At 42.1% G+C, this 16,510-nt stretch overlaps 1 protein-coding gene across 1 annotated transcript in view; it reads left to right on the forward strand.

Annotated features, from left to right (window-relative positions):
* Positions 1-16,510, forward strand: part of znf407 (zinc finger protein 407) — a 141,862-nt gene that overhangs the window by 85,591 nt on the left and 39,761 nt on the right. The window contains exons 7-9 of the mRNA XM_041942545.1: positions 7,801-7,884; positions 9,811-9,931; positions 15,823-16,001. Of these exons, the coding sequence (XP_041798479.1) occupies positions 7,801-7,884; positions 9,811-9,931; positions 15,823-16,001 (384 nt within the window). The remainder of the gene's footprint in view (positions 1-7,800; positions 7,885-9,810; positions 9,932-15,822; positions 16,002-16,510) is intronic.

A 16,510-nucleotide genomic window follows, 5' to 3' on the forward strand; every position in this document is an offset into this window, starting at 1 on the left:
CTGATTTTCAACATCCAGAGAAAGTCGAGAACTAGTTCTTGGCGGTCTTGCAGACACTCTTGTTAGATGGTTAAACCCTTACCTCCTGATCCCGATAGGACTGTCACAATTAGATGATGTTATATCAGCCAATTCAGTTTGAATAGAGACAATTAATAGCCAAAGAGAGGCGGAAAAAGATGTTTGGATTTCATGTTTGTTTTTGTTTTCTGCCATCCTCCAGACGTGGAGGGTTTCTTGATTAGGGAATTAAGGTAGTGTATTCCCCAGATCCAACTGGTTGTCATGTGTATTTCCCCAAAATCCATCTGGTCACCAAGTGTGTGTGTTCTCCAAACCCAGCTGGTCAGCAAGTGTGTGTTCATCAAATCCATCTGATCCTCAAGAGTGTGTTTTCCCACATTGAGCCGGTCCAGTGTGTCTTCCTCTACGATGCAAAATGGGATAAAAGGGAAAAATACGAATGAAGTTTGGTGTGTGCGATATATATTCATATTGTTCCACCTTTGATCCCAAAAACTGAGCATTACAATTTGAGAAGATTCCTGATTAGTTCAAGGTTTCAATGATTTGCAAGAATTATATTTCAAGCTCAAGCTCTTTTTGTCTCTTTAAGACTGTGAAGTACACTATGCTGTCGATATTATTAATGCAACTAGCAATGCAGAACGTAAAATCTATGTACCCTCTTTTATAACCTTAAAGGCATCTATAATTATTGTAGAGCTTTGCAACAAACTGATGTGACGGTGAACAGCTGGATCTGTATTTTACTCTTTTTTATTACTAGTACACTGCTACTGGAGCATGAACACAGTGAAACAAAAACACGCAATTTAGTATTAAAATCAGTGGGTATTTTTGGTATGTTGTTTTTTTGTTTTTTTTATAAATGCAGTGCCTTTTCTTTCTGAGTTTATCCTTTCATTTCTGTATGTACAGTCCACTGTGGGACTGTACTGACTCATGTTTTTTCACTTACTTAAAACTTTGGAGAGACAGATGGTGCGGTGGGCGGTGGGAGGATACTGTCTTGAATAATAGCCCCTCGATAGGAGCCCAAGTCAGACTCTCTGAAAGTGTCTTTATGCTGCAGCCCAGCAGCTTCCCCTCGGCCTCGGTAATGTCCCACACACAGCTCCTTGATGCCCTTTTAAGTCAATGACAGAAGCAGCAGCAGCCAGTGGCCTGACAGCCTGACTGAGCGCTTGCAGGAGAGCCCTCCATCCGTCACGGGTGCCTGCTGTGTGTGTGGTGAGTGTAGACTTGCTGGATGTTATTTTAAATGTGTTTTAACAGTGATGTAACGTCAAGGCGCCTCTGACATAATTAGACGTTTTATTTTCATTTGTTTCCAGCCCTCATCATTCCCCATCAGGCGACTGCTGTCACACTGTCACCTAGCTGTCACCTGGAGAGGCGTGGGGTGGAGTGTGGTGTGGTGCGCGGTGGTGGTGGTGGTGTGTGTGTCATGAACGTCTCAGTGTGAGTTTGGCAGGAAGAAACACAGACTTGAGGAGAGTGAGTGAAGTGATTGAGATGGAAGCAGGAAAGTGCTGAAACAAGAGAGCTTGAAAGATCAGGGGTGACCAAGTATGAACATATGAAAATAGGAGATTTAAGACTGAACCTGAAATAACCTCATTTCAGTGAGCGACAAGACCTGACTTGATTAGCAACCCCCCAAAAAAGCTAACATAATCTTCTGTAGTGTGACCCCCGACACTCCTTTGCCAGTTGTAATTGGTGCTGGGTTGGACGGTTAGCTACAGCTATACAATCATTGCAATCACATTCCAGCAGCCAACCTGACACACTGAAATATTATCTGCATGTGTGTGATCTGTTTAAAGGTTATAAATCGGCTCCTTCACGGCACTAAGATGCAATACTAATAAAATAAGTAGGAGATTTTAAAGTTGAACTCATCTTTCCTGGGAACAGAGCAGTCGGTACTGGAGGGGATGTGAGTTACTGTGTGTGTGTGTGTGTGTGTCATGTAGAGACTCACAGGCGGATGACTAACTCGTGAGTTTGTGCTGGAGCTGAATATAATGGTACACACATCTAGCTCATTTGTTGGAACTTTAAAATCCAAAGACACTTGGTGAAGAAAAACTCAAAGCACTATCCTTCTACCAAGAACTTTATCAGAGTGGCAAGTTTTGAATGAGCTGGTCTTTGTCAAGTGTGCGTAACTGGTTTATAAACCCTTAAAATACATTTCCAATCCCTCAAAAGAGCAGTCTTTGTAATGATCTCGTGCTGAAACACCATGAGATAGACTGAGCACAGGCTGAGCACTGAGATAATGTACTAATAAGTTAGGAACAAAATCCTACACATTCAAACATTATGTAGATGCAAGATATACATCATGATCAGTGCTTTAGAAATAAAACTGCAACATTTAGATGCATCGTGGCTGCAAAGTTTGCAGTCGACAGTTCGCTAAACCTCTCCCCCAAACAGCGGTGGTCAGAACCTAGTTTAGCAAACGAAAGTATGCACAGCAGACGTGTAAAGGTTTGGACGCATTCACAGGTGGCGTGCATGGTGTGGAGGGATGTGTAAATTTGCTTTGCCTTTTCCACACCAAAAATGCAACAGCTAGTGTTTGTCTGCTCTGACACAAACTGCAAACATTAGCATGTTCGGCTAAGTAGCATACAGAAGTAACCTATGCTAGCTTCAGGCCCAGAGCATTCAATACTGATTTTGTAAGGTTTCAGATTGCATTGAAATAATATGTTTGCGCTAGCACATCTGCTTTGTATCATTTCCTCACTGTCGGGAAGCTGGCCCTGTATGTTTCAGGATCAGAGTTTAGGCTAATGTTAGCGGCTCTGGGGGAAGCGTCCAATCCAGCTACCCCAGTAAACAGATTGTTATTATTCTGTGTGCAAAACATATCGGTTAGCCCTCATCCTAAAAGCCTTTTCTCCTGTAATGTAATGTAAAGTGAAACATACTATTTGAAAATCCAAACATAAAGCATTAATCTAACCTCTGTCTTGTTAGTATGTAAGCCCCTATACTATGAGCAGTGATTATGTAAGAATGAAATAGGAGTCATTTCAGGCCTTTTTCCTTATCATACTTACAACACTAGAGCTGACTAGCTCTACTGCTGACAAGAACCATGCTGCTTCTTTATTTGCGTGTCTTCTACATGGACCATGAGGTTTACTTTTTGGCGGGTTCAGTCTTAGTGTTTTAGCAAAGTCATCAAGTGCATCTTAAATTTAAAACGAGCAAGCCTCAAAAAGTCTTAACCAACAGAGCTAACATTCGCTGAATGAGCTCTCTGGCTACAGCTGTTCAGATATGCTGGCAACAATTGTCATTTTAGGTGGCGAATTGATGGATGCTGGCTAAAATTTGAGAAGCCTGCTTTTTGTTTGCCGCTGTCTGAGATCCAAGTATTGTTGCTCAGTGATTTTTGAAATCCATTGTTTCAAAATTGACTAAAAGATTCACGGTAATTCTGCCCCCATTATGGTTTTTAACTGAATGTATGGCATATAAGACCGGAAAGCTTGACAGGCATAGCAACAATAATAAGGGAGTGGGACTTAGCAAATAGTTAAACAGTGAACACTTGATAAAGGCAAACTCAACAAAATATATTTTGCCGTTGCACCCATAATTATATTGTAGCTTTAAAAAAAAAAGGAGTCCCTAACAGAGACTGTCAAAATTCATCATCCGGTGTATGTAGTTGCTGGTTGTGACATGCAGAGCCCCCCTCCACAAAAAAAGAAAAAAAAAAGTTAACACCTTCGCTCTCCTTCTCCTGCCTCTAACGGGATTCATTGTTCCTCCCTGATTTGTGTGTTTTTTATGTTAATCACTCCCTCCTCACACACCAGTCGTGTCTGAGAGAGTGGGAGGAGGGCGGGGGTTGGGGATTCAGTGGTCGTCAGCCGCCAGGGTCATTTGTAACGGCTGATGAATGAGAGACTCAAATAAATAAATAAGTGCACTGCATCTGACCCACCCAGCTTTTCCCAGGCTCTTGGGCGTTGTGGGGAGTAGGGGGGGGGAGGAGGGTTGAACACAGCGACAGGGCCACAATTGATTTCCTCATTGCTTCAGTTTGTCGCTTAATCTGGCGATATGCTGATAAATCTTCGCACTTTGTCAATTAATTTCCCTGAAAAATGAGACCCAAAATGGCGAGCACATCAATACAGCAGCGGATTCCGTGTCAAAAATTAAGCGGTAAAATTAATTGCCCTCCCATTCGCTCCTGCTAAAACATAACTAATGAGGGAGGCAATTATAGCTGCATGCAGACGCCTCCGGGGTTATTTAAAACACACACACACACACGTATGTGTGTGTATATATATATATATTTTTTTTTTACACACACATGCAAAGAGAGGTTATATATTTTGACTTCAAAGTTCTTTTATTGTCTCGCAATAAGGCATATTTAATTCCAGTAAGGGGTGGAGGGTTGAGGTGTATTATGGAAACAAAAGAGAAGCGATGAGCCAATATTCAAATTTCCAAAAAGTTTAAGGGCTCTCAGTGCACATTAGCGGGAAATGTAATATTTCTGGCATTTTCATGTGTGGAGCTAGACTTTGGGTACACCGAGTCATGTACGCCTTTGACCTATAGCTTGATTCGTGTTTGTCGGCAACTGTGTGTGTCTCTGCAAGGGAACGGCTGAGGATTGATGTGACCCTGACCCCTAGTTCAGGTTAGAGTAAAACTTGAGGTTGCGGCGGATAGCAGTGGTTTTAGGGTCAATGTTGCATAAGGATAAAGCTTAACAAGGATTAAGTGTTATTCGTGTAACGATAAAAGGTAGAGGTTAAGGCGAATCAGGAATAAATGCAGTCAATGCACGGTTGTGTTGCGGGTGGGGGGGATCATGCTGCTTCAGCCAGCCAGATCCTCCAGTGCTGACAGCATGTCACTCTTCTACTACCCCACCTCGCTGTCCCCACCTAGGTCCTCAGAGGGCTCACCGCCACAGAACAGCAGATGAAAAGCACACATGTAATTTATCGCCAACGTTTCCTCCTCAAGAATAATTGTGGCGACCGCGGCTAGGCGCAGGGATCGATGGCTATGGATTTTTCTGTGGTGGGGTCTTGTAGCGTTGGCCGTAATGAGAGATGGAAGGGAGGGAGGAGGGAGTGGAGGAGGGACCGGTGCTGTTTTTCTGATAGGGAGAAAAGGTCTGACCAGATCCTCAGTGACTATTCTTTATTTACAGAGAAATGTGTGTTTTTGTATCTAAAGCCCTGAAAACTATTCTCTCTCATTGAGCAGTGGGGTCCTATGTGAGCACAGAATTATCTGCCAAAGTTTGACAAGTTTTGGATCATTTACATGACATATTTCTGTAGTTGTGTGTTTGTCTTTTTTCTCTTCTCTGGTCACAGTAAAGCTGTGGTCGAGTGTTTACGTGCACCAAACAAGACTTGGCCACATTTGAGTCGAAACATGACGACAGTTTTGATTTTTCAAACTTTAGCTGTGATTGTTGCTAAGTTGCTGCAGTATTTCTGCTTGTCAGAGATCACTGGGATGTCTTCTTCCCACATTTCTGCTGATATAGTTTATATTGCATTTAATCTATACAAAATACCGTTGCAATGAAGATTATGAAATATTTTTGTATTTTCTGTAGTACATTTTCACATTCTGTGACAGTTTGTGCAGGAGCATCAGACATCAGGTATTGAGAACAGTAAATGTAAAGGGCGACATCAGACAGTATATGAGAGCATTGTTCCTTTAAAGGCCTCTTACACTGGGATTGAAAAGTGGACCTGTAAGAACTGGCTAACAAATGCACCTTTTTAAGGCTGTTTTTCTCCCCTCTAAGTGGCACTGCATTAAAACTCTTCTCACAGTCGAGTGCCTTTAAATGGGTGTAATAGAAGAAACTTGAGGCTGCTTTGTCTCTGCGGACTCAGTGAAAGCTGCTATCTGTGCAGAAGAGGAGCAGAGCACCACTGAGGCCCAGCTGGAAGAGTCACCCAAATGTGTTATCAGTGTGTGGCGAGAGCCGGAGTTCAACATCAGCATTTAGATGAATATTTAAGTGAAATGTGTGGTACCGACAGTGTTTCCATGTATGTGCCCGTACACAACATGCACATGTGTGGAAATGTGTTACTGGCACACCGCATGCAGTTTGATTTGTGTGTCTGTGTGTGGGAATATCTGCCTCTAGGTGTGTGTCTGTGCGCACATTTGCATGCACATCTGTGTACATTCTATAAATGTGTTTGTATATGTGCATGCGCATGTGCGTGTGTTTCCCTGAGTGAGTCTTATCACAAATGTTGCTGTGTGTGTGCGCAGGATTGTGTGACTGCCTGTGTGCAATGGCAGAGACAGAGAGAGAGAGAGAGAGAGGTAGAAAGAGAGAGAGCGAGACCATCATGCTGTTAATGACAGAGCCAGATGCAGGGGAGAGAGGAGGAGTGTAAAAAAGCTCTCCACGCTCCCCATCTGGAAGGCATCGCCCCCAAATGAAGTTGTACAAAACCATCCCATTGATAATAAAGCTAATTTTTATGGCTCTGACAAGTATGTAATTATGTTCAGCGGTGCTTTTCAGATTTTATCACAGTCAATAAACCACACTGGCAATTTCCCGTCCCCCATTTGACATATTTACACGGATCCATCTGATTGGAGGAATTAGTTAGCTGTGAGAGCTCTGATGGATATACACTAGTGATCTGTGACTTCTGCTTGGCTCATCTGTTAGCCAACTAGACCCGCTGCTCATCTGTTCAGTCTGTCTTTTCCTTTCCTCGGTTTGTGCCTTTCTCCTTCTTTGCACATTTCTGCCAATCCATTAACGCAATATTTCCTTCTTCTTTGTCTTCGCCTGAGCTCTCACTTCCTTGCTCAGTGGCACCTCAGCAGTAGTTTTGATTGAAGAGCAGTTTCACTCATTCGGAGGATTCCAGGAGGTTGTAATTTTACTTTTTAATTCTGTTTGTTTTTGATTAACGTTGATGCAACTTTAAAATTACACTGAGCCATATTTAGCTGAGGCAAACAGCGGGAGAACAACTGACATAAGACTAATGTCATGAATTGGGTAGTGTCACATACTCCACCAGTAGTAGAAGTTTATTTTAATATTGGTGACATTTGCATTTGCAGTGTCTCATAATATGCTCGATCCAAAGGCACATCAACACATAGGTTAATACATTACACACTTCATACATATGAAAAAAATATGTTTTCTAATTTAATTTAGTTCATTAAGCTCAATTTGAAGTGAACGCCTCAATGTCCCTTGATGTCTTTTTGCAGTTTTAGCTTTACGTTGGTTTTCAGGTTAGTGTGAATACTCCTGTGTGATTGGAAAGCGTCAATGTTGCCATCGTCCTGTTAAAAGATAGTTTTGGTTTCTTACAACTTGGGTCTTATTTTTATAGCTGCAGCCATTGTTTCTATTAGTTACCATAACATTGTAGTCAAAGCAATTTTTGAGATCTGGCATCACAGCAACATCACAAGCAAAGTCCTATGGGGCAAGTTACACCAGTGGTTAGATGATCAGCTGGGTTTGGACTGTGATGACTGATGGATGCTTACAATGGGCAGTTTAGATGGTTGAGTTTGCCTTTTTCTCCTAGTTTACCTTTTGGTGGTTCAAAACCTATATGATTGTAAATATAACAAATTGTTCTTGTTTTTTCTTTCTCACGTTCTCGCTGCTTCTCCCTTTTTCTGCTATGTCTTCATGTCATTTTTGCCCTAATGCTTTTCCCTTCCTTTTCTTCTTCTCTCAATCTGTCTCTATAGGAGAGAAATCTTATCTGTGTGACCTGTGTGGTTTTGCTGGAGGCACCAGACACGCCCTCACCAAACACAGGCGCCAACACACAGGTAAGCAGCAACACACACACGCTGAACTCATGCCGAAAACTATTCGAAGGACACACACTGACTGTTGTATCTGTGGACCTTCAAAAGCTCGGACGGTGACTGACACTTTGAGATCTGAACAGCCACATTTTTTTTTTCACATAGTTTTAGCAACTGTTTGCTGTCTGTCTGTCTCTCTCTCTCTCACACACACACACACACACACACACACACACACACACACACACACACACACACACACACAGGCACATCAGTGTGACATGCTGCTGTCAGTGATAGGCATGTGTACCAGTATGGCTGACTGAATCTGAGATTTTTAATTTCAGTTATCATTTCACCATGTCATTCTGTCGCTTAGGGAAATTGCATTTTTCAGATAGGCTGTCAATAACAAGTGCTTTTTTGGAAATTGGGATAGTGAAACAAATACTGTTCTTAACCGTTGTCTGGCAGGCGCCCAAGGATCAAGAATCCTGTTATAAATATTCATTTAGGTTTTCATAATTCATTTTGTTTGCTTCCCAGTTTCTCTGCCATTTCCCCCAAAAACCTCCAATTTCTGTCCTCCTCTCCTGTGTTGACATGTGTCAGTTCCACAGATTTGGCTGCATATTCAAATCTGTTGTCATGCAGCTGCATATGAAGGGACCGTCCTGTCCGCCAGTGCTTTCCTGTCAGAGTTTGACGGAGACAAATTCTTAAAGGCCGCTGCTAATGTCAATATGTTTGTGGTTCAAGTTGTCTGAAAACAACATTGTGCCGTTATTCCACTTAAATGCCCAGAACGTATCAAGAGTAAGTGTCTAACGTTGCTCTTGTCAGTATGGAAATGTCAGTGAAGAGGTATTTTTGCAAACACTGAACACTGCGAGAGTCAATCGAATGCCATGTTAAGGTTATCAGCTCCTTAATGCAGAGTGAGGTTTTATTGCAGGTTTAAACACTGACATCCCTGAAGCTGTTGAGTAAAATACTCCCTCACTACTCTGGTTTGCCATTTAAAATAAAATAATAATTACAATAAAATAAACTATTAAATACAAAGCTCCCAGGGAACAATACAGATATCTGTTCTGCCATTTCTTTGTAAGGTGATGTCTTGCATGGCCTTGCAAGTTAGAATCAAGCCCCTATCCCTGTAATTATGTCATATCTAATCACCTTCCATGAAAGTCTTACTCATCATTTAGATGGTCGAGAAGTTATAGAGGCATACTACTGGGGCGAGATCACAACATTAACACACTTCAACTATACTGTATCTGACACTTAATCTTTCTCCGTGTACAGTTCAACTGTTATTTGTTCATGTCTTACTCTTCAAACGGTAGTTCAACTGCTTTTATCTCTTACACGTCACTTGACATTTGCTTTCAGCTCTTAATCCTCAACTATTATTTCAACTACTTTCAGTGTTCACATACAAACAGACAAATAACTTACTCAAGGGGTTAAAGTAAGCGGAAATTTCAAATGATTTCAGCAATTACACTTCAAGTGATTTCAATTCTTCAACAGACACCAACTCTTTCAGTTAGATTGAGAGAGCTTAGACTAAAACTGAACTGCCCATACAGTTTTTTAGACATTTTCAACTTGTTTACAGTCTTTTCACCTGCAGTTTTCAGAGTAAACGAGCATGCTTGTACTTTCTTTAGAAAAGTAGCTTTTGTAATTATACAGTAGAGTAAGAACTATAAATGGCTCTGTGGTGTCAGGAAAATCTGAATCCCACACAGCATTGTGAAGAACTTAAAAAGTCTGAAATTTGAATTTATGAAGCCAAAGCCAAACTGTGTCAGGTGTACCCTTGTACGTTGGTCTGTACATTTATCCGTCTATGAGTGTTTGTCAGTGAAAATATTTATGTCATCTCGGTCATCACCATGGTCTGTCTCTTATCTTTTCACCCCCTCCACCCCACAGGCGAAAGACCCTTCAAATGTAAGCTCTGCAGCTTCGCCTCCACCACGCAGTCCCACCTATCGCGGCACAAACGTGTTCACACTGGGGAGAAACCGTACCGCTGCCCCTGGTGCGACTACAGGTACCGGCTCATTGACCCGCCCACGGTTGGTGGCGCTGATGGTTGCCACCATGGCACTGATGATCAGGGGGTTGATAGGTGGGGGGTAGGAGGAGCTGTGGGGGGTGTATAAGTGAGTGAGTGTGATGGTGAGATAGCAGGTGGCATTGCAGGGTAGTTTTGGGGGGGGGGTGGGGGGGGGGTGTTAATGCTAGAGGCTTTGTGTGTGAGTGTGTGTGCGAGTTTGTATGTGAAGGGTGGGTGGGAGAGGTGGAGGGCAGACAGGTCTAATCTCCACAGCACGGCTCCATCTCATCACTCTGCCATCATCAACAGGCTGAGCTAGATCTCCCCCAACACACATACACACACACACTCTCTCACACACATACACACAATGTCACTGTCACTGGCAGGTCCCTGTCATTAAAACACCATCATACCACATCAGTAATTACACAGGAAATTGTCGGTGAAATTGAAAAAGTTTTGGCTGGCGTTGCACATCTCCATCTCTCTCTCTCTCTCCCTCCCTCTCTCCCTCTCTCTCTCCTTCTGCCTCCCTCTCTCTCTCCTTCTGCCTCCATCTCTCTCTGTCTTTCTCTCTCTCATCCTGTGCTTCCTCGTCAGATTGTGGCAGAAGAGTGTGAAAGGGAATGATCTCAAACCCATCATTGGTTTTAGATGTACTCTTCATTCGTTTTTTCCCCTCTGTGACAAAGTCATTTCGGCAGCTTGCTACACCTGCTCCGCTGCGCTGAAGTGCTCGGCTCATTTCAAGTCTTTTGTATGCAGTCCAACTTAGAAAAAATGAAATGCCGAGAAGTAATAATTGTAGTCAGGCTATTATTTTGAAATTATCAGAAGATTATCTCACCTTGTAACTTAAGTTACTATAAAGTATCTCTTGACTGTAGCAGTTAAGGATCGACAAGTGTATAGTGGTTTTTAACTGATACTCTTTGATTTAAGATACATAAAAGATGCTTTGAAGATTTCTATAATCGCAGGTGTCATTTAACTGCAGAAGAAGGCTGCTTCTTTAATAATCGTCCTTTAGTAGAGGTCTTTTGAGTTCAACTACAATGTTTGTAGGCCAGAATCTTCTTTTGGCTGCTCCCGAATTGGGATCACCACAGTGGATCACAGTTTCCATCTCGCTGGCACTGCATCCAACACCAAATGGAAATCAATTTTTTTATTGTTGTTGAACTGCGGATGCCCTTATTGAAGCAACCCTCTGCATTTATCCGGGCTTGGGACTGGTAAATAGCAGTGCACTGCCTTGTGCATCCCCAGCGGCTGGGGAGCAACCTGTGGTTGAATGTCTTGCTCAATAACTCCTCGACATGTGGATTTCTGTTTGAAATCCACATCCCCACCCCCCACCCCCACTTTCCATCTAGTCATCATCAGGTCAAATTTGTATTTTTCCCAAGTCCCAAGTTTTTTGACCCGCAACCTGCAAAATTAATGATCTTCCCATTACTCACACTTATGTTGTCAATATCATAGAATCACCTGAAAACAAGTATAGTTGTGTTTTCATTATCTTAGAATGAGCTCGTTTTTTATCTGCAGAAACAGCAGGACATTTTCCAAGGAGTCTGCCATGTTGCGTCATCATGTTTCTACAGTAGCCCAGAATGGACAAACCAAACACTTAAGTTAGTTACAATCTGCAACCTCACTGCTGGATGCCCCTAAATCATACACACTGTTGCTTTAAGTGCTTATTAGAAAAAACTATTGCAATACTAACATGCTCAAGTAAGATGGTGAATGCTGTAAACAGGAATCAGCTTGTTTGCATCGTCACTGTGTGCATGTTGGTAAGTACATCCTCACAGAGCCGTAGCATGGCTAGAGAGTTCTTACTCTTCTTAGACTGGAACTGATCACACTCTATATTAAATTTGCAAACTGCAAGAATTTGTTGTTTTTTCCCCCGAATTCCATTCTTGCAATGACAGAAATTTTGCACCTCATGGGACATTAAGCTGAGGACCCAGGAATGAAACCCAAGGCTGTAGGATAAAGACGACACCATCTTGCATTTGTTGAATCCTATCCAAATTTCTCATTAAACTCAGTCGTATTGGATCAGAGGCTTTAAGTATTGAAACTGTATGTAAAGAATAAGTTAATCATGTAAATTGGCTGATTTTTTTTGACCTCAGGGCAAATTTTGGTCCCATAATAGAGCATTAGACTTGACTAAACACAGTATCAGAAAGATACTGTGCATAGAAGGAGCCAAATGTTCTCGCTCCCATTGTTCCTGCACTGATACTTAATGATCATTACAGATAGTAGCAAATGAAACAGTAAATTAGAAACCCAATTAACATTTTGGTGGCCCCAGGGGTTCTGGGAGGTCCAGAGGGCGGGGGCGGGGGGCAAGGTGGGAGGAGGAGGGAGGTTGGGGGAACGCCCCGCTGGCGTACTAATGTGAGGATGAGGAATTGAATGTGGGGGCCTCAGACAGCTGCGAGGGGTCTTGCCTCCGCCTTGCTTTTACACACTGAATACATGTTTAAAACCCTGACATCTCTGGTGGCCTGACCACGATAAGGAGCTACTAGATGAGTTAGCACGTTTGACCTTTCAATGTAAGCCGGGCTTATGAAATGAATATGATTCAGTTGTAAATACATATTTAGTTCTGAGGCAAATGAAGCACTTGTGTGACTGACAGCTCTTGCTCACAGAAAGTATGCGTCTTTTTTACAGGTATACATCTGATTTTCACAATTAAAATATCCATATTAAATGTTCTGGACGACATCTATGGTTCCCTCTTGATAGAATGCGATCTCCATCAAGGCTGCTCCTCAAATGCATGTAAATGAGCAGGGAGTGAATGATCTATCAAATGCCACTCATCTCCTATTCAGACAGAGATAGATAATAGAGGGGGATAATTATAGTTGGGGAATAGTGGTAAAAATATTCTAATGATATTGCACTGGGAGTCCTGGGCTGTCAATTAATGATGTCTACTTGACTATTCTCCAGCTATTTATGCAAGCTGCAAAACTTCTTTAATTCAGTGTTTAAGGAATCATTTCTGTTGTTCACAATGAGGAGGGTTTTTTTTTTTTCCTTTTTTTCTCATTAAAGTCACAGTTGCATCTTAAATGGCCTAATTGATATGTAGCCTCTGACTCGTGCCACGTTACCATCCTTCTGGGGCTATTATTGTTTATTGAATGCTGCAGCATTCCTTTTTCAATCTACCTGTTAGAATAAAGTTTCAATTCGAGGCGATGGCGGCTTTGAGGATGACACACTTACTGTCAATGCCAGAAAGGTTTGTGACCTTGTAAAGTGAAGGGAGAGCTGTAGGAGATGGGGGAGACATTAATGATGATAACCCGGCCTCCTTGGCAGAATAAGATCCAAATAGCACCAATGATCCAAATACCCCCTCCCAACTCTTAACACACACAAAGAAACACATTTAAATCTCCTCTAACGAAGCCCCTCTCAATTACACCTCTCCCATTACCATGCACTCGTTCGGGAGGAGGAATATGGAAATGGCTAAAATAAAGGGGAGACAGACGGAGAGACTGAAAGAGGCAGAGAAGGGGTGATGTATCTGTTGAGCATCAGTATAGCTGATTCCCATGGTGAGTGCATAGATGGGGGAGGAAGCTGAAACAGTGTTGGACTAATTAATACAGTGTATAGTAGGAGGGCTGGTGTGGGCTTTCACTAACTGTGACACCTGCTGACTCCTAAACGCACGTTGTGTTGTTTTAATATGACAATTACGCTATTACCATATCTGAGAGATAGCATGGCCCCCCTAGGAATCCACCCGCGCTCTCTTTAGAACCTTTTAGCTCCGCTTCAAATTTTATCTATTTATGCTCCCGCTTTTCGAATAAGAAATTAGTTCACTTTTAGCAGTAAATGCATTCTTTAGCAGCATGATTTACTGTAATTCATCGGCATGTGGCAGTCTAAATTCTTAAATATATCTTTTTCCATTATGCAGAAGAACAGTCAACAGATGTGGCCATGATTTGTCGGTGAACCTGTTGTAATTTTGCTAGTGATGGCTGATAAAGTAATTACAACAATGTGTTCCAATTTGCTGGATAAATGATTGAGAATGCGCTTATATACTAAGGGTTACAGTACATATTTGTGCGCTGTCAGTAAAAGTCAATCTGGCTTCAAATTCTTCAAACTCTTCACATTCTTAAGACTTCACACTGGTATAAACCTACAAGAAAATCTTTAGTTTTCATGTCAGGCCTTTGCTGAGGGTCATTATCAGCAGCACATTCTTTACATTTTAGATATAAAGGCTGGTGTATTTGTACCGTTTGTGAAGTGTAGCCAGTATTGTGGAATCATTTCCTTGTTTTTTTGTAGGTTCATAGCTGGCCCTCTTTCACTTGTCTGTTCACTTTGTCTTGTAACTGTCAGTGCTCACGCCAACTACCTGGTTATTTTTCATTTCAAACAGACCAGATATCCAAATACATCACTTCCTGTAAGCCAGGAATGAGAGCCTCTCTGACACAAAGCAAATGTAAAAGCTTTCATGAAGTGCATGCTGAGTTATATGGTGTTATATTCATCTATGATCTGGTAAAACAGACATTTCGTTTTTCTTTTGTTGAGAACATGGCATCCCAAACTACTGTAGTTGTATAGTTCTGTGAAGAGCCCCCACTGAACCCGCAGTAGGCCCGCTATAGTTTTTTTTTTTTTTTTAGGCCCCAGTGGAGTCGGGCTGGACTGTGGCCCCCATGATGGAGAGAGGTGTCTCTCCAAAAGTGAAAACAAATTCTCTCCTTGGCTGGTGTGAGCTATGGCACTGTGAGGCTTTATTGTCCCGGCCAAGGTGATAAGGGAGAGTAATTGCGTATTATACTGTCCGAGAATGTCAGGTCCAAACTGAGCACGAGTGCCCCATCCATCAACACATGATGGTGTGTGTTTATGTGTGTGTATGAAACTGTGTTTTACACTGCACATGCTTGCTTGCATGATGCATTATGTGTGTGCTCCCTTGTGCACGTGTGTGTGTGTGCAGTGATGTGTATGGAGTCAGAGCTGTATATTTGCACCTGTGAAGTCATGTTAGAGATTAAAATTTTCATTTTGGTGTAAAGTAAGGTTTGTTCATGCCTGTATGTATGTATGTGCATGTTTGTCTTGCCCATTGTGTTTTGTGTGTGTGTCCATGAGCAGGTTTAGATAGAGCCTGGGAGCAGGTCGGGCAGCATCATTAATCAGCAGAGGGTTGTGTGTTGACTCTCTGAGTTGACATCATTACATCCTACAACCTGCAATAGCACGCTGCTTAGCCTGCCCTATCTGACCAGCTCAAAGACCCACAAACTCTCGCACACACATGCACCACCTTTCATACAGTTGAAAAAGATACATAATGCATAACGGATGTCTTCAGCGTCACCCACTGCTCCCAGCTCCCATTACACACTCAACATGAACAGCTGTAGGGAAAGAAAATATCTATGAGATATGTAAGAGCGTTATAGAAAATCAAAGAATTTGCAGGATGTAAATATTGTGTGTGTAATAACTTGTGTTCCTCTGTTTGTGACTAAAGCTGTCTTTAGTCATTGGTAGTGGTGGGCATGTTTCACAGAGGTGTATTTAGGCAATGGATGCTTTGAGAGTCTGTCCAAACATGGCTGCTCCCTCAGCTCCAAAGCCCAGCTTGAGTTTCTTGTGTGTGTGTATGTATGCGTGTGTGTGTCATCACTGCAACAAAATAAAATGTTAGTACAGCAAACCTTTCTTGGGATCGTTGCCAAGTGTTTATCTTGTGTTTTCTCCCCCATGACTCTCATCTTTTAATCTTTTTCTTTTTTTTTTAATTCCAAAAAGGAATGAGGCCTTTTATATTTGTTTGTCTCCCTTAGATCCAACTGTGCTGAGAACATCCGGAAGCACATTCTCCATACGGGCAAGCACGAGGGCGTGAAGATGTACAACTGTCCCAAATGTAACTATGCCACCAACTCTCCCATGGAGTTCCGCAACCACCTGAAGGAAAACCACCCTGATATTGAGAATCCAGACCTCGCCTATCTACACGCAGGTAAGCAATTCTTACTTGAGGAGGCTCTAATTTTTATAACAAAATAAAGAGATATAAAACAAAGTGTTTCTCGGCTGAGCGCTGTGACCAGATTAGCAAAGATCTGGTTGAGTGGTGGAAGGTTTAGGGTATGAGTTAAAGAATGCACTTCATCTGTGTCACACCTCAGTGCTTTAAATCAGTATCTCCACTTGGGTCAACAGAAAGCCTGCATCACAAATTGAAGGTGTGGAATTTGAAAGTCCAGTCAAGGAAGGTCTAACAAAAGATCTGATTGAGTTTCATTATGAGATGTGTAGGATCCAGCATTTCTGGAGCTTTGACCATACTAGGGTCTAAAAGTCAGGATGTCTATTCCTGTATCTCTTGCTGTGTCAATTTTGACCTTTATTTTTTAATCTGTTTCTTTGAGTCCCCCCAACTTTATGAAGTGCCATAGTAAATCTCTGGGCTGCCCCTTGCCCGAGGGCACGTTAATGGCTGAGAACATATATTATGTCCACTATTTT

Source organism: Chelmon rostratus, chromosome 8 (assembly GCF_017976325.1).
Source record: "Chelmon rostratus isolate fCheRos1 chromosome 8, fCheRos1.pri, whole genome shotgun sequence".
Taxonomy (NCBI): domain Eukaryota; kingdom Metazoa; phylum Chordata; class Actinopteri; order Chaetodontiformes; family Chaetodontidae; genus Chelmon; species Chelmon rostratus.